General features: G+C 50.9%; 1 protein-coding gene across 3 annotated transcripts in view; it reads right to left on the bottom strand.

The window, feature by feature from the left end:
* Positions 1 to 18,444, bottom strand: part of Ccdc40 (coiled-coil domain 40 molecular ruler complex subunit) — a 40,531-nt gene that overhangs the window by 19,548 nt on the left and 2,539 nt on the right. For all 3 annotated transcript variants that reach the window (NM_001134688.1, XM_039085685.2, XM_039085686.2), the window contains 8 exon segments: positions 4,488 to 4,609; positions 4,760 to 4,882; positions 5,069 to 5,226; positions 10,384 to 10,603; positions 10,687 to 10,770; positions 12,254 to 12,417; positions 14,675 to 14,819; positions 17,203 to 17,982. In NM_001134688.1, coding sequence (NP_001128160.1) covers positions 4,488 to 4,609; positions 4,760 to 4,882; positions 5,069 to 5,226; positions 10,384 to 10,603; positions 10,687 to 10,770; positions 12,254 to 12,417; positions 14,675 to 14,819; positions 17,203 to 17,982 — 1,796 coding nt within the window.

Below are 18,444 nucleotides of genomic sequence, written 5' to 3'. Positions count from 1 at the left end.
ATGTGTGTGTGTCTGTGTGTGTGTGGTGTGTCTGTGTATATGTGTATGTGTCTGTGTGTGTGTGTGAGTATGTGGGTATATGTGCGTGTATGTGTGTGTGGTGTGTCTGTGTATATGTGTGTGTGTGGTGTATGTGTGTGTACTCTGTGTGTGTCTGTGTGTATGTGTCTGTGTATGTATGTGTGTGTGTGAGTGTGTGGATACATGTGTGTGTATGTGTGGTGTATATGTGTGTGTGTACTCTGTGTGTGTCTGTATGTATGTGTATGTGTATGTGTGCATTGTGTGTATGTGTATGTGTGTATGTGTATATGTGTATGTGTGTATATGTGTGTGTATGTGTATGTGTGTATGTGTGTGTGTATGTGTATGTGTGTGTATGTGTATGTGTGTGTGTGTACATGAATGTCTTATTTATTTATGTATGTACCATTTATTTGTTGAGTCATGGCACATGTGTGGAGGCCAGAGGACAACTTGTCTCTTTTTCCACTGAGCCATATTTGCAGCCTAAATGTGTGGCCTAGGCCGGTCTCAACCTTATGATCCTCCTGCTTCTGACTTTCAGCATGCCCAGCCAGCACTGGCCACTATAACTTACATTTTTAGTTAAAAATTTAAAATTAGAGGTCTGGAGAGATGGCTCAGTGGTTAAGGGCACTGACTGCTCTTCCAGAGGTCCTGAATTCAATTCCTAGGAACCACATGGTGGCTCACAACCATCTGTGATGGGATCTGATGCCCTCTTCTGGGTGTCTTCAGACAATGACAGTGTACTCATATACAATAAATAAGTAAATCTTTAAAAAAAGAGTCACCTGTCTGAAAACCACAGCTCATGGTGTGGCTGGGGTGGGCAGTGGGGTCCACAATTCACAGTGTGGTTGGGATGGGTAGTGTGATCCACTTCAACTTCTCTGTCCTTCATGGCATGCTGCCATGGAAAAGCTTGTAATTCACCTCAGGTTTTTTTGTTTTTTTGTTTTTTGTTTTTTGTTTTCTTTTTTTCGGAGCTGGGAACCGAACCCAGGGCCTTGCGCTTGCTAGGCAAGTGCTCTACCACTGAGCTAAATCCCCTACCCCTTACCTCAGGTTTTAAAAACACAGATGCTGAGCCTGCTGGGCAGGACAGGCCCACCACTCCAATTGCTCTCTGTCTCAAAAGTGACCTAGTAGGGCGGCACCCACTCATAATCCCATGCCTAGGAGGCAGAGGTAGGCTGGCTGTACTTTTAAGGCCAGCTGGGTCTACAAAGTAAGGCCTGCTTCAACAATAATGACAGACATATGGGCAGACAGACAGACAGACGAGGTTATAACTCAGTGGTAGAGAACTTGCCTAGCATGCATGGAGCGCTGGGCTCCACACTCAGAGTCACTAGACAAGCAACTTCCCTAACACATGTATCCTGCAGACAGAAGTTGAAATTTTTTATTTGTGTGGGAAACTTCACCCCTTTCATCCTGACGATTCCAGTGTCAGTATCTTACCTTTCTTATTTAAAACAGGAATTTTAAGAGCCCTACTATGTATCCCTGGCTGGTCTGGAGTTCACTATGTGTAGACCAGGCTATCCCTGAACTCACCACCATGCCTGGCCAGACACTGAGAAGTCCCCATGGCCTGTCGGTGCCTGCCAAGCAGGCTGGCCTGATTTCATTTGTTTCAGTCATTTTGGGGGGAATAGCCTCACTATGATACCCAGGTTGGCCTTGAATTCCTAGGCCCACGTGATCCTATCAAAAGATGGCCTCCTAACTCCAGGGCCTTGGCATTCAGCTACAGTTAGAGGCAGAGGCCCGTATACTGGTTACCAGTATGTACACAGACTGCTCGAATCCCCACCTGACATTCTGGGAGTGCATACTTTAAAATGCAGAGTATTGGCAGTGGAGATGCACACCTCAAATCCCAGCATCAGCAGGCAGAGGCAGGTAGGTCTCTGAGTTTGAGGCCAGCCTGGGCTATAGAGCAAGTTCCAGGACAGCCAGGGATACAGAATGGGGCTATCTCAAAAACAAGCAAGCAAAACCACAAAATACAACATGTTTACTTTCCCCACAGTCTAACTGGTTTGATTTTAGCAGCTGATAGACAATATAAAAGCTGTCAGGGACTTTAAGCTGCCACTGGGCGTGTTGTGACCGTCACAGCCCTCTTTGGCACTGACTACAGATGTATGACCTTTGGGAGCCAGAAGCTCCTGACTTGATAATAATATGGAAAAACTGCATGGCACCTAGCAGTCGGAACAAGCCCAGACTTGGCCAAAGCAGCAGCCTAAAGTCATGAAGCCTGACAGCCCTGTACCCCCAGAACCTGAGTGGGAAGCACCCAGGAGCCTCTCAGCAAACACTGGGTGACTGGAGCGCTGCTCAGGTGATTCAGGGACTGCTCTGGGCAGAGAAGAAAGGCTCAAGGTAGCACACTGTGTTGAAAGGCAGTATGGTTCACGGACAGCATGGTCTATGTAGTTGTTTGGAGACCAGGTAAAGCTACAAAGTGAAATTCTGTCTTAAATACATACACACACACACACACACACACACACACACACACACACACACACACGCACATGTGCACAAAGAAGACACACATTGAACACACAAAGACATACACATGCACACATATGCACACACACAGACACACAGACACACTACCCACAGACACACACACAGATACACACATGTGCACACAGACACACAGAAACATACACACATGTGTGCATGCACACAAATACATACACATACACAGACACACGCATGTGCACACACACAGAAACACATACATGTGTGCACACACAAACACATAAACACCCACATACATACATGTGCACACAGACACACAGAAACAGATGAGCACACTTGTGCACGCACACGAACATATGCACACATCACACACACATGCACAGATGCATACACATACACACATACACTCACACACACACTCACACATGCTAGCACAAAACAAACAACAACACCAAAAATAAGGGTGTGGGAAGGCATGGAGAACCAGGCCACATGCACCCAGCTGCTCTTGCTTCCTCTGCCTGAGTATTTAAAGTGAAAACCATCTTTGTGCATAATTTCCCTGGACAGCCCCACAAAGCCACCATTGGCTTAGTATTGCTGACTGAAAAACAAAAGCAAAAACAAAAATCCCAACAGAAATAGATACTTTAAATCCAATATCATCCACGTAAAAGCTGTCTTGTGATTTTGTTTGTTAAGTGAGCAATCATACACATACACCTTGGCCTTTGGCTCCCAGTGCAGGGACTGCAGCCTGGACCCTGTGCATGCTAGGCCGACCATCTCCACTAAGCTGCACCGTTGGCCTCTACAAAATTATATCTGTGTGTGTGTGTGTGTGTGTGTGTGTCTGTCTGTCTGTCTGTCTGTCTGTATGTATGTATGTATGTGTATCTGTCTGTCTCTCTGTATGTATGTGTGTCTGCCTGTCTCTCTGTGTGTATGTCCATCTGTCTCTGTATGTATGGCTCTCTCTCTGTGTATGTGTATGTGTGTGTGTCTGCCTGTGTATGTGTATGTGTGTGTCTGTCTCTCTGTGTGTATGTGTGTCTGTCTGTCTCTATGTGTGTTTGTCTGTGTATGTGTGTCTGTCTGTCTCTGGTATATGTGGGTGTGTATGTGTATCTGTCTGTCTCTGGTGTATGTGTGTGTATGTGTGTCTATCTGTCTGTGTGTGTATGTGTGTCTGTCTCTCTATATGTGTGTGTCTGTCTGTCTGTGTGTATGTGTGCCTGTCTCTGTATGTGTGTCTGTCTCTCTATAGGTGTGTCTGCCTGTCTCTGTATGTGTGTCTGACTCTGTATGTGCGTGTGTGTCTATCTCTGTGTATGTGTGTGTCTGTGTATGTGTATCTGTCAGTCTCTGTATGTGTATCTGTCTGTCTGTCTCTGTATATGTATCTGTCTGTCTCTGTGTTTGTGTGTATGTCTGGGTGTGTGGATGTTGAACCTCTGGGAGCCAGAGTTTCAGGTGGTTATGTGCTGCCTGATGTGAGAACTGAACTTGGATATTCTGGAAGCACTACATGTGCTCTTAACTTCTGAGCCTTCTTCCCAGCCCTCAGCGCCTAGTAGGCCGGCTGCAGCTACTCTTTCTCTCATGGCTCAAGCCTCTATGGGTGCCAAGATAGAGAGGACCAGCCCGAGCCACTAGCCACCTTTGGAATCCAATTCCCATCACTTGGGAGCTTCTGGTTACCCCTTCCTTTTGTGGGAATTGGAACAGGATTTTGGCAGGAACACGGCCCTGGGGCAGAACAATCCAGAACAAATGAGGGCTGGGGTTTCCTGACATCCTGCCTGGGAGCCTGACCCAGGGACTTGGCTTCTCCTGGTGCTGGGGACACTGAAGGATGGGGATGAGAGTGGGTCCTGATGCTGCTCCTGTGTGGTTTCTGCTGGTAATCCTTGAGCCCCAGCTCACCCAGTCCCTGGTAGCCCTTCCCGGAGTGGTACCTCAGTGCATCCATCACGGTCCTGTATGCCTCATTACGGTGCTTCATGCCCACTAGGCTGGTGGTCCACTGCTGCAGGATACGCTTTTTCTCCATGATAATAGTGTCAATCTCTGTGATGGCCTGAAGAAGGGGTGGGACACAGACACCGTCGCTGGCTGTGGCTTACAGGGAGACACACTGGTGCTGTCCGGTTGGACCTGCCAGGCCAGGGGCAGGCGAAGCGGGGTGGGGGAAGCTTCTACTCCCACTGGCTTCAGGGGGAGCTCTTACCTCAGTCACTGCCTTCCTGAGAACCCGGGTGTCCTCAGCCTGGGACAAGTATTGAGCCTCATACAGGGCAATGTTCTCTTCCAGCTGGTGCGCTCTTTCTGTGAGCTGGTCCACGAACAGGTCCTGAGAGAGAGAGAGAGAGAGAGAGAGAGAGAGAGAGAGAGAGAGAGAGAGAGAGAGAGAGAAAGCACGGTGGCCATAAGGAGCTGTCCACGGCCGAGGTCAGTTCTCCAGTCATGGCAAGGCTGACCACCTCCTGCGGGGCCACGGTGTCTTGGCGATGAGCTATGCACTGGCCTAGAAGGATACCTGCTTTTTCTTCTCTATCTCTGCGTTCATCTTCTCTGTCTCGGTCTTTTTCACCACCTGCTTCATGACTTGGATGTCATCACGCACGTCCTGGTCTATGTTCTGCATGTAGAAGAGGTGCAGGGCCAGGCTCTCCATCTCGGTCTGCAGGGCCGCAACTGTGGAGAAGGGAAGCTGCTCAGCACCGCCCATCCCAGGGCCTGGGACCCTTGGGACAGCACTCTGCCCCGTGCCCTCCTTCATGGAGCAACTCTTGTAATCCAGATTGGCCTCAAACTACTGTTTCTCCTGCCTCTGCCTTCCGAGGGCTAGGATTATAGGCAGGTACCACTACATCTGGACTGGGACTACCACCTCTCTCTCTCTCTCTCTCTCTCTCTCTCTCTCTCTCTCTTTCTGTCTGTCTCTCGCTCTCTTTCAGTGTGTGTGTGTGTATCCACATGTCCACGTGTGTTCAGTTGTATAGTGGTTAGAGATAGAGCCAGCTAGTTTCTTCCTCCTCCTCCTCCTCCTCCTCTTCCTCTCCCTGTGCATTGGTGCTCTGCCTGTGTGTGTGTGTGCGTGTGTGTGTGTGTGCGTGTGTGTGTGTGTGTGTGCATGAGTGTGTACCACACGCATGCCTGGTGCCTTTGTAGGCCCAAAGAGGACACAAGATTCCCTCGAACTGGATTCACGGATGGTTGTCAGCTGCTGTGTGGGTGCTGGAAATCGAATCCAGGGTCTCTGCAGGAATGGCCGATGCTCTTTTTTTTTTTTTTTTTTTTTTTTTTGGTTCTTTTTTTCGGAGCTGGGGATCGAACCCAGGGCCTTGCGCTTCCTAGGTAAGCATGGCCGATGCTCTTAAGTGCTGAGCATTGGAAGAAGTAAGCATCTCTCAGTTCCTACCTTATTGTTTGATGAGATTTCTCAGGGAACCTGGAGCTAATCCATCTGGTAAGACTAGCTGGCCAGCCAGCCCTCAGGACCTTCCTGTCTCTCCCAATCCAGCAAGAAGGTTACAAGTGGAGCCCACTGTGCCCAGCTTAGGTGGGTACCTGGCACCCAGACTCAGGGGCTTGGACAGACAGCGCCTCAGCTATGGAGCTGGATTCCAGCCCCTGCACAACCTACACACAGTACAGACTTACTCTCTGGGGCGGAAGAATTGCTAATGGAGTCGGAGGGCAGAAAGGAGCAAGAGCACGCTAAGCAGTCAGACCTGATGCTGTGGGTCGGCCATCTCAGCACTGGGGAAGCAGAGGCAGGAGGGCCACAAGTTCTATGCCGGCCAGGGCAGCACACCGAGGCCATGTCTCAAAAAAGTACATCTATGTGTGTACAGAAATCCCATATCTGCAAATTACCTCAAACCCACCTCCCAGCACACGGAGGAGACTTAGGCTTTCCCAGGATGGTGTTGGATAAGGCCTCACATCCATCTCACAGGTTTCTCACCACTTGAGAGCGGGAGGCAGCTTAGGCACAACTCGGAGGCCCTTTGGAGGAGTCCCAAGCCCAGCAGGCAGGTTGACCTCCACTGAAGGCCCTGCCATTGCTGGTACAGCTGCAGGGGTTGGGGGAGCTGCTGCCCCTCAGGCTGGGGCAGCTACGGAGGATGGTGCTGCACCTCAGGCAGGGCCTCTCAGTCCCAATGGATTCCCCTTAACTAAACTCACAGGGACGGCTGGGAGCCTGCAGAGATGACACTATTAACACTTGTTTGCTCTGGCTAGGGGTTAGCTCAGTGGTGAGCACTTGCCTAGCGTGTGTATGGCCCTGGCTCTACCCCAAACACTGCGAAAATAAGTAAACATCAGGGCTTATAAGTGACACATGGATTTCCACTGATAAACAGACAGCATTTGACAACAGTTAAGAGCAGAGGGCCTGGGTCCGGTTGTTCCCAGCACAAACATGGCTGGTCACAAACATCCTTTGTCCAGTCCCAAGGGGACCCAAAGCCCTTTCCTCAACTATGTGGACCTCAGGAGTGCACACAGTGTGCATATGTACATGCAGGAAAAAAAACACTCACACACAAGGCAGGTGGGGTGCGTTTAGAGGGTGGAGGCAGGCAGATTTCCACTAGTTTGTGGCTACCCAGGAGTGCACGGTGAGTTCCAGGCCAGCCAGGGCTACATAGTAAGATCCCCGTCTCGGAACAACAGCGACAATGACACCGCACCCATACCCTTAAAATAGAAATATATCTTCTAGAAGTAAGGAAATTAAAAACAAAAACAAAAACAAAAACAAATAGGCAGATAGGAGCTGGACAGACAGACAGATGATAGATAGAAAGGAGGTTTGGGGCTGGAGAGATGGCTTAGCGGTTAAGAGCACCGACTGCTCTTCCAGAGGTCCTGAGTTCAAATCCCAGCACCCACATGGTGGCTCACAACCATCTGTAATGGGATCCGATGCCCTCTTCTGGTGTGTCTGAAGACAGCTACAGTGTGCTCATATATAATAAATAAATAAATAAAAATTAAAAAAAAAAAAAAAAAAGAAAGGAGGTTTGTGCACCAGCAGAGAACACCGCCTGTCCAAATGATGGGGCTACACAGAAAGCTGAACTGCGTGTTGGTCATTGGGAGAGGGCCGTGGTGGAGTCAGCTGTCCTTGAAAGATGCACCTTAACCTTGAGGAGAAAGGAAGCCTTAAACTGCACTGTGGGAAATTCCGTGGCACTGGAGCACACTCTGGCAGTAAGGTTCCCGGGGAAGGAGGCTGGAAGGAGGCTGGAAGGAGGGAGCCAGGCTGGAGCTGGTTTGTGGTGTGTTGGTCTGCACAATCCGATGCTTCCTCTGGCTGCTGGGGGGAGGGGAGGGGGGTCCCTTTGTTTTGGGTTTTAGCCATTTGCCTGTGAAGAGCATGGCGCTGTCAGCACGGTGTGCCGGCTTCTCATCTGTGATGTCTTTAAGTATTTCTTCGGTTCCTCCTGTCCCACCTTCTGTCTGCCTAGCACACACGTGTTGAGGCAGCTGACGTTGCCGAGAGTCCACTGGGCACCCCCTGCCCCATCTTTTCGGACTGCACTTATTTGGGACGGTTTCTATTCGGGGAACGTGTCTGTTTCAACCCTCTCGGATGAGTTCCTTTCTCCAGATAAAGAGTGGGAGGAAGCAGGTCATGCTTGCCCGGAGGTGGGGGGGCGGGCGGCGGCTGCTACCTGACTGCCCTCCTGATTTCATCTGAGCTCGAGGTCTTTAGAGAGGTTAACAAGATTTACTGTGGTCACCATGGTCGCCTTCCGATCCTCTGAAGAGGAGATCAGGACATAGAGGGGCAGCCACACAGAATCTCAGGGTCCTCGGAGGACCCAGTCCTGACTGCCCTGGAAGGAGATAAATGTTTATTGATGAAGCGGCCTTGTCTGGGTCTGTCAACCAAAGCAGGCTACCTTACCTCCCGCTCACACCTGATCGAGCAGAAGTGTGTATTGCACACTTACCTAAGTGTGCCAAACGAGGTCAACTTGTCTTTGCCAGGTGAGTGACTGCGTCAATATTTCAATTATTCTTCTGAATTCTCACTCCTTCAAGTATTAGTGAACATAAATTGATTTCAAACTTAACTGCCTGGAACCCATTTTCCTCCTCCGGTTATCCGCTCCTCGATCCCCATGTTTGTCTGTCGTTGGCTGGCTTTGAATAAGTACCCTTTGTCATAAAAACACGGCGGGCAGGGTTCTTGCTCAACTCCTCTGGCTGTGTCCCTCTGTGTACGTCAAAGGGAAGATTAAGGGGTGGCCCAGCCCTTCAGGGAGCCCTTCAGGGGACAGAGGCTCGTCTGCTCCAGGAGCCGTGGTAGGTGGAAGCCATGTAGCCTGATGCTCGAGAATTGGCAGGGCAGGGACAGCCGTGTGTGCCTGCAGTATGCTTCAAGGTCTATAATGACGGGGCGTGGGGCCTTCCGTTCCAATGCCACACCCTTCCTTTGGTGTTTTCTCTTGACTCGGAGGTAAGTAGGGAGAGGTACTTGATATGGGTTGAATGCTTCCCCCCAAAATGTAATTGCTGGGAGCCCAGTCCCTAGTGCAGAAATGCAGTGATGGGGGAGGGGTGAGGCACAGCAGATGGGACGTGCACAGGTCACAGGCCTCCGCCCTGGGTGTGACCGACTAGTGCAGGGTGCGGGGGTCGGGGGGCTTGAGACCACGGTTGCCTGTCTCTGGTCCTCTCTCCCCTCTGTCCTTCAGTCATTACAATGGAGCATCATTAGATGTATGTTGGTCCCTCCACGTTGGGCACCTTCTTCTCCAGAATCGCGTGGCAGATGTTTGGTGGGCTGCTTACTTTGGTGTGCTTGAAGGCCCCCGAATTTGACCCCCAGCACTGTATACACCAGTTGTGGTGCAGCACAGGACATACAATACCGGGAGATGGAAGCGGGAGGATCAGACGTTCGAGATCACCCCACGTAACAAGTTTGGAGCCAGCCTGGGCTACAGGGCACACTGCCTCCAAAAATTGAAAAAAATTAAAAATAAATAAAAAATAAAAACCCCATTCGTTACCAGTGTCCCGGGAAGACCTCTAATAGAATATAAAACCCAAAAAGAAAGGAAAGCCCGGAATTCTCACCTGCATTCGTCGGGGTTCAAAATACATCGTGCCACCATCTGTTTTGTTTCATTTTATTTTTGTTTTCTTTTTTTTTCTTTTCTTTTTTTTGGGGGGGGGGCTGAGGACCAAACTCAGGGCCTTGCGCTTGCTAAGCAAGCGCTCTACCACTGAGCTAAATCCCCAACCCCCTTTGTTTTCTATTATATCAGTAATAGAGTTGAAAAAGAAAGTCGGAAACATCAAAGCACACAAAGACTGAGTGACCACGGGCGCCGGGTGCGAGGTCGTCAGCTCTTGGCTCGGTGAGGGGGCGTGGCCTCAGTAGGGATACCGCGCACAGCGGGGGCCCATCTCACGTGATCCCAGGCTACCTGGGCTCCTCTCTGCCGTCCCGCAGCACCTTTGGCTGCTGCTGTCGGGTTTGGGGCACTGCCTGATCCAGCTCTTGTACCCAGCAGAATGGCCCCTCCCATCCCTGAGCCCCACCCACCTGCTCTGCTGCCTCCTGATTCCTCTCTTGGACCACCGTAGACCCTCTACACATCCAGTTTGGAGTCTCTACACCTGACCCTATTGGTCTCTGCCTTTGCTGCTCTACCCAGTGTGCCACACCGCAGGGCCTTCCTTTCCAAAAAACAAACAAACAAACAAACAAAAAAACAAAAGTGGTAACCCCTTCTGGACACGTCATTGTTTTGCCAGTATCTTCAACGACACGCAACACTCAGGGGATAGGCCCTGGGTCTTGGGGGTCACGGGGTGCCTTACACTTCTTTCGTTCCTCTTTGGCGGTTGCATAGGTCTTGTTGTAGAGGGCGCGGTTGCACTGCAGCTCCTCCTCCTTCCTCCTCCGCTCGCAGGCGACCAGAGAGTGTCGGTCATGGCTCTTCTCCAGCTGCATCTGCAGGCGGGCCAGGTGCTGCTGGACCCCGTAGAGGTTCACGCCCAGCTCCTGCCTCTGGATTCGGGTTTGCTTGGTGGCCACATCCTGTACGGGAGAGGGTGATAGGTTTGAGGCAGGTCCACGGGTGCCCACCGGGGGCTGGGAGGAAGACAGGAACCCGTACTCACCAGTTCCTGGATGTCCAACTTCAGCTTGTCGATCTGCCGGTTGAGGTAGCTCTTCAGAGCCTCCTGGAATCTGACCATCAGGGGCTAAGGAAACAGAAAGCCACAAGCAGTCAGTTCCTCTCATGGTCAAGGCAGTAGTGCTTGGCTGAGTGGTCCATTGCTTGCTCTCTCCCTCTCCCTTTCCCTCTCCCTCTTTCTCCCCATTTCCCCCTTCCCCCGTCCCCCTTGCTCTCTCACTCTCTCTCTGACCTCTGTCTCAGTCTGTCTGTTTCTGTGGGGATGGTATGGACAGACACAGGTGATTTCTCAAGCAAGACTCCTTTTCCCCCCATTAATTCATTATTTTACTTTACATCCCAATTGCAGCCCCTCTCTCCTAGTTCCCCTCTCCCATTCCCCTCACCTCTGAGAAAGGAGAGGTCCCCCCCTGGGTAGCAATCCTCCCTGGCACTTCAAGTCACTGCAAGACTAGGTACATCCCCTCCCACTGAGGCCAGACAAGACAACCCAGTTAGGGGAACTAGATACACAGGCAGGCAACAGCCAGGGGTAAACCCCTGCTCCAACTGTTGGGGGACCCACACCCAACCAAGTGGAAGCCACAATTCCTGGGCCCACACCAAACACTGCAGAGATTTGCCTTGAGGGATGTGGCCGCTGGGGGGGGGGTCAGCCTAGATTCACCAGGGACAGTAAGGGGGATGATAAGTGAGGGCCCAGGGGATTTTCCCAGTATGCCCTGGGCTTCTTCTGAGCTCCCTGGAGCAGTACAGCTCTCCAAATGTGTCGCTAATGTCAAGTCAAGTCTGCTTTTCTCCTGTGCTGTGGGTCTGGACCGAGGACCCTCGGTGTGGATGACAGTCAGGAGAGAGCGACGCTATCCCTGCCTCCCTCCAGCATCCTGCACAGTTTGGGTACATTTTTAGTTGTCAGGAAAAAGAGGTCAGAGATTTGGCCCAGATCCCTCACAGAGGACAACCAGCCCCCAAACAAAACAAACAAAACAAAGCAAAACAAAGAGAAACAGCATTGCAAAGGGCGTTTGGAGCTTGTTTAGTCAGTTTGACACAACTGGAGTCATCTGGAGAGGGAACCTTAACTGAGAAAATGCCCCCATTAGACTGGGGGAAAATGCCCCCTATAGGTAAGACTGTGGGACATTTTCTTGATTGACGATTGTTGTGGGTGGGTCCGGTGGGCCCCACCCACTGTGGGCGGTGCCAATCCTAGGCGGGTGGTCCTGGCGTGTTTATCACAAAGCACACTGAGCAAGTCGCAGGGAAGCAAGCTGGTAAGCAGTGCTCCTTCCTCCATGGCATCAGCTCTTGCCTCCTGGTTCCTACCCTGAACTGTGACTGTCAACAGAAATAAACGTTCCTCCCCCAGGTCATGGTGCTTTATCGCTGGGACAGAAAATAAACGACGGCAGTTTAGGAAACAAAGCAGGAGGTGTAGCGGATGAGAGCCAAGAGGCAGCTAGCATTGGGAGGTTGGTCAGAGGCAGAAAGAGCCCACATCGTTTCCCCCTTGCACGGGGTGAGAGCAAAGCCCCAGGGCGTTTTCTTACGTGGTCTGGGTCTAGCACCATCAGTTGGGCGCCTTCCTCCTCTGCTTCGTCACTCCCTTCAGACATTGGTCTTTCGATCTGGGTCTCGTCCTCGAGGCTGAGGGTCTGGACCTGGTCTAGGAACTGTATTCGGGTTTCTTCATGGGCTCTGGGAGGTGGCTGCACTGCGGTCAGAGAGAGACAGCAAAAGTCACCAGGGCTTGGTTGTCATGTTCTGAGGGGTGTGGGCATCCAGGCTAGTCCGGCTTTCACAGGGCATATTGGAAACGAGGAAGGAGAGCCTTCCAGTGGCAGGTTCTCAGGCTTGCCCATGGTATCAGCCAGCACTGACCCAAGACATCCCACAGAACGAGCCACATCCTAGCAGTGGATGGAGACTCAGGTGAAGGATGGGAGGAAAGGGGCCTCCTTACTGTGGGGCTTTTGGATTTTAAAAAATGAAGTTCGGGAGCTGGGATGATGGCTCACAGGTTTACCCATGTCAGGCAGTTTACACCGTTCTCTAACTCCAACTCCGAGGGATCTGATGCCCTCTTCTGGCCCCCTTGAGTACTGCAATCATGAGACCTAGCACACGTACAGGCAGCACACAGTTAGGTCACGGAGACCCTTGTCTTCTGCTGTATGTCATTACTTGTCTGTTTTGACCGGGAGTCTCTCCATGTAGCCCTGGTTGGCCCAGAACTCACTATGCAGACCAGGCTAGCTTTGAACTCACAGAGATCCCCTGTGTCCCAAGCACCGCTGGGGCTAAAGGTATGCGTGCTACCACAGTGGCTGCTGGGCAGATTGGCTGTTATCCATTGTACTCTGCTGCTTAGAGCAGTAATCAGAACACAGGCGCCCAACAGATCAGCATTGAACAGATAAGACAAACAAAACACGACATCAAGGGCTGGCATGGTCCTGCAGACCCAGAATCCCAGAGCTTAGGAATTCAAGACCAGTCTTTAAGACACATAAGGGGTTCGAGGTTGTCCTGGGCTCTGGGAGACTGTTTTGACTTTTATTTATCGATTACTTTTTGGTTATTCGTGTGGGTCCATGAACATGAGTGCAGGTGCCCGCAGAGGCCAGAGGAGTTGGATACCCCTGGAGTTTGAATCACACAGGTGGTTGAGTGATTGGGAGTTGAACCCAGGTCTTCTGGAAGAGCAGCCATGCTCTTAGCTGCTGGGCCATCTCTCCAGCCCCCACCACTCTGTTTCAAACCAGACAGGCCATACAGGTGAGCGTCAGGAATAAAATGGGAAGGCAAAGTTATGGGGTGTGTGAGACGTGGAGCAGGAGTTGGTCCGGGGAACCGAATCTTGGGAGAACCGAACCCTGGAGGAAGAAGAGGGTTCTTCAGGGTTAGTCGGCAGACAGCTGCCTCACTTAGAAAACCAACCAACATGCCTGGTGGGCATTTGCCATCCCGTGAGCTCAGCTGCAGCATCAGGAACTGCAGCCCTGGTGTGTGTGAGACAGACCTGGGGGGGGGGACAGTCCCCTAGGGGCTGTCCCCTTCAAGTAGCCATCCCACAGGCAGGATGATGGTGACGGTGCTTTGGACCTGAAGCGTTCACACCGTCTTGCTTCCTCTGTACCCCTGACCCACCTTGCTCTGAGGGCCTAGGTTTGTCTGGAGCTTAGTGGCTCAAGGGTCCTCCTGATTCAGGCTTCACATTGCTGGGACTCTGGTGGGAAGTGCCGCATCCATTTCTGTGGACCGGGGCCTTGTGTGTGTGCAAAGCAAGTCCCAGCAGTGAGCTGCATCCAGAACCACGGTCTCATTTCTCACTGGGCTAGATGGACATCTGTTTCCATATCAGCTATAAATAATGTGTGGCTCTGTGAAGCTGAAGGGTGCACGCATTTCCATCCTGGACAGCATGCATTCTCCCCATCTGTTCCCCACACACATGGTCAGACGAGGACATGTGTGTGCCCTTCCACACTCGGCAGAGGCTCCACTTCCAGAGACCAGGGATCGGGTGGAAATGGGTGGAGTCAGTCAGGGTTGTGGATGTGGGGGACCTCTTTGGGTCTGAAATAAGTTACTAGATGTATCAATGGGCAATGGGGAACAGTTGCGACTTCTCTGGGTCTGGGTGAGGGCTAACTGAGATACATTGTAAATGAAGTCTGGGTGAGGGTCAACTGAGATACATTGTAAAGGAGTCTGGGTGAGGGCTAACTGAGATCCATTGTAAATGGAGTCTGGGTGAGGGCTAACTGAGATCCATTGTAAATGGAGTCTGGGTGAGGGTCAACTGAGATCCAGCTGCCTGCACCTGCTGAACATATGTTTATCATTAGCCTCTCGGCATCAGGGGAGTGAGGAGGAGACAGCTATGGCCGGAGCAGCCTCACCTACACAGAAAGGAAGGTGAGCTGGCTTAGTGGCTGTCATGACAACACTGTCAGAAGCATCATTACCTGACTCTTGCTGAAGAGCTTCCTCTGTTTCCAGGGGAAGATCGTCAATGTCCGAGGGAGTCAAACTTCCCATAATGCTCAGTCTGAAGCGGTGCCGTGCCCCCATAGGAAAGGATCTTTGACGGGAGGGCTCTATGGGTCTCACCTACAGAAAGAATATCAGGAACAAATTAATGAGGACTGCTGTAGTTTGGAACAGGTTTAATTGTGTCCCTTCCTTACTAAGGTTCTGAATGGACCTGGAAGACCCTTTGCTCTGCTGTCCAGATGCCAGAGGCTGGAAAGAGTGGCCTGAACACGTTCCTCATAGGGGCTAGCCTTCATTCTGTGCACTTCCAGCAAGGGCCTCATGGTGGGGTAGGCACTTTCTCTTCTCCCATCTAAACACCTTCCCTTGATCTCGATATCTGGCTGTTTTTCTCACTGGAGACAACGTCTTTTACATAGCCCAGGGTGGCCTGGGTACTTAACAACTCTTATATCTCAGCCTCCTTAGTGATGAAGTTATGAGACTGTGCTTTTACCCTCTCCCTCCCCCAACTTTATTTTAAGCATTTGAAGGGGTAGTTCCTGTAGTTACTGAGCTGGGCCGTCAGTACTCAGCAGCAGTTGAGGTAAATGCTGGACCAGGAGCTGGCGAGACTAGGTTTCACCACCCTGTTTATAAAGAACAAAGTATGAATATCATATGTGCCCGTGAGCTCCATGGCCCATGATGTAGGGAAGGGGAAACAGATACAAGAAGCTAAAAAGTTCACCTAAGTGTGAGCATCACCTAAAGGTAGGCTGGCTTACAAGAACCTGCCCCAAAGGTGTATACATGGTAGAGATAGAGGAAGAGGAAGAGAAGGAGCGGCAGGAGGAGGAAGAAGAGGAGAAAGAGGAGGAGGAGCATGAGGAGGAAGAAGAGGAGAAAGAGGAGGAGGAGCATGAGGAGGAGAAGGAAGAGGAAGAGGAGGAGGGAGAAGAGGAGAAAGGAAGAGGAATAGGAGCATGAGGAGGAGCATGAAGCAGAAGAGAAGGAAGAAAAGCATGAAGAGAAAGAGGAAGAGGAGGAGGAAGAGGATAAGTAGCAGCAGGAGGAGGAGAAGTGGCAGCAGCAGGAGGAGGAGGAAGAGGAGAAGGAAGATGAGGAAGAGGAGGAGGAGGGAGAGAAGAAGGAGTAGCAGTAGTAGGAATAATAGCTTGGAGAGCTGACTCTGGGAAGGGTGATCTGCCTACAGGTCCTGTAGGGAGCCCTGGGAATGCTGAACTGGACGTTATGGGGACACGGCTGCTTTTGAATCACCCATGCTCCTGTGAGTGACCCCAGTAAGCTCACTGGTTCTCCGAACTGGGCTTCCGTGGAATCATTACTTTTTCTTTTCTTTTTTCTTTTTTCTTTTTTTCAGAGCTGGGGACCGAACCCAGGGCCTTGCGCTTGCTAGGCAAGCGCTCTACCACTAAGCTAAATCCCCAACCCCGGAATCATTACTTCAGCCTGCTGTTGGCTCACTGTCTGGGGCCAGGAGACATTTGTTGGCATCTCCCCAGGAAAAGGTCACTCAGTGATTTGTATGAAACAAAAAGCATTTGTAGGTGACCAAGCAGATTTGGGATTTACCTCTGGCACCTAAGAAAATAAAATGTGCTTTCTACTGTGCTTCAGGTTTCTTTTTGCCCCCTGAAAATTTCTGACCTGTTTTAAGTTTTGGTGCTGGGTTAGCAGGTTTAAGGCCTCTAGTTTCAAGCCCCCAAACAGATAAACCAACCAACAAAGATCAAAATGTCAGCCACTAACACGAAATGACACTTTGAACGCAAAGGCTGACTTAGAATGCGAGATACCCCTGCCCCAGCCTTCCTTCTGGGTGAGTGCAGGGATCACAGCTGGATGCTACCATGGCCAGCTAATTTGAATTTTGAGAAATAAGAACTTCAGTTCCTCTCCCTTCCTTACATAAAGTGAACTTACGGGCGCACAAGCCCCCACCCCACCCCCCGAAACTTTCTGGGCCACGCTGCTCTGGAAGACTGGAGACCTGGGAGTGCTCACATGTATGGATGGTGGCTATAGAATGTCCCCAGCCTTGCATGTGGCAGCCTGGATCTGAGGTTTAAGCTCTCAGCGGTGACCTACATTGGCTAAGAGATTCCTAACATTGGCCAGCTTGGGAGAATGCACCCATCAGGTTGGCCTGCGGCCAAGTACATGGGAGTTCATGATCGATGTGGGAGGGCTTAGCAGATAATTTACTGCCCTAGCCCTGGGCAGGTAGCCTTAGGTTCTCCAAGAAAGCAATGTAAGCCAAGAGCAGGCTAGAAGCAGGGCTCCTCCATAGCCTCTGCTTCCCATTCCTGCCTCCAGGTTCCCCACCTCCCCTTCCCTTCACAGCAGACAAGGGTCAGGTTGTGCAAGCCAAATAAACCCTCTCCTCTCCAAGTTTTTGGAGATGGCAGTGTTTATCACAGATACTGAACACATATCTGCAAACTCCTCTCACTGGGTGACAAACCACATAGGCAGGCAAACACTGAAAGGCACTCACCACACTGTCCTCTGGAGGCTCTGTGGGCTCTGTGGGCTGTATGAGCTCTATGGGCTCGTAGACGCTTTCCTGGGATATGTCCTGTGTTGTTAAGGCTTTTGCCTCCTCTTCCCCCATGTCCCAGGGGCTGACATCAGAGTAGGAGAACGCAGGAGAGCTGATTATATCAGAGAGCTCGTCCAACTCAGAGGGATGGCCTGCTTTCTCTTGTTCAGAAACGTCAAAATCTCCTTCTGGGGCAGGTTCTCCAGTGGGTTCCGCTTCATCTTGGGGTCTGGCCTTTGCAGTGTATTTAACTTTTTTTTGTGGTATGGTGGCTCCAATGGATTCTAAGTCCACTCCTTGGATAGCTTTTACAATGGAGTCCACATCAGTTTCTGAGATGACTTCTCTAATGACTTCAACTTCTTGTTCCGCTTTTCTGATGGTTTTCACAGCCACTCCTGGGGTAGCCTCTCCAGTGGGTTCCGCCTGTGTTTCTGGTGTGGTCTCTCCAATGAATTCCACTTCTGTTCCTGGGGGAGCCTCTCCAATGAATTCCACTACTGTGTCTGGGGGAGCCTCTCCAATGAATTCCACTTCTGTTTCTGGGAAAGCCTCTCCAATGGACCCCACTTCTCCTTCAGAGATGGCTTCTCCTTCAGTGCTGACTCTCTCAGCATCCACCATTTCCCCTTCTAATCTGCCTTCGCTATCAGTTGTAATGCCCCTTTCAGGATCTTGGGTGGGCTCTCTACCCTCAGCAGTTTTTTGGCCACTGTTTTCCAACTGTGGTGATACCTGTTACGGTGCAACGAGAAATCCCAGGGAAGAAAATACAATCTTGAGAGATGTTAAGGTGACAGGAAGACCATCTGCCTACATCTCCCCCACCCCCAAGAGGTCATGTTTTGTGTATAATGTAACTTCCGCCTGGTTTCTAAAGTCATGTGTTACAAGCATGACCTCTGGAAAATGCAAGGCAGTCTAAGGGTCGGGTGTGCTATTACCGAAAGCTAACACTTCGGAATGAGGTATGCAGCTTGACACAGTCTATCATCGGAGAAGGGGAGTCTCAAGTGAGGGATTAACCAGAGGAGACTGGCCAGTCTGTGAGGTGTTGTCTTAATTACTAACTGGCCAGGCACACTGCGGGCGACACCATTCCCTATATGAGTGGCCATGTGTTGTGTGAGAAAGCTGGCTGAGCAGAAGCTAGAAATGAACAGGTGTGCAGTGCTCCCCATGGTTCCTGCTGAACCT

The sequence above is a fragment of the Rattus norvegicus genome, chromosome 10 (assembly GCF_036323735.1).
Source record: "Rattus norvegicus strain BN/NHsdMcwi chromosome 10, GRCr8, whole genome shotgun sequence".
NCBI lineage: Eukaryota > Metazoa > Chordata > Mammalia > Rodentia > Muridae > Rattus > Rattus norvegicus.
The sequence above is the reverse complement of the archived record's forward strand: the minus strand, read 5'-3'. Positions and strand labels throughout refer to the sequence as shown.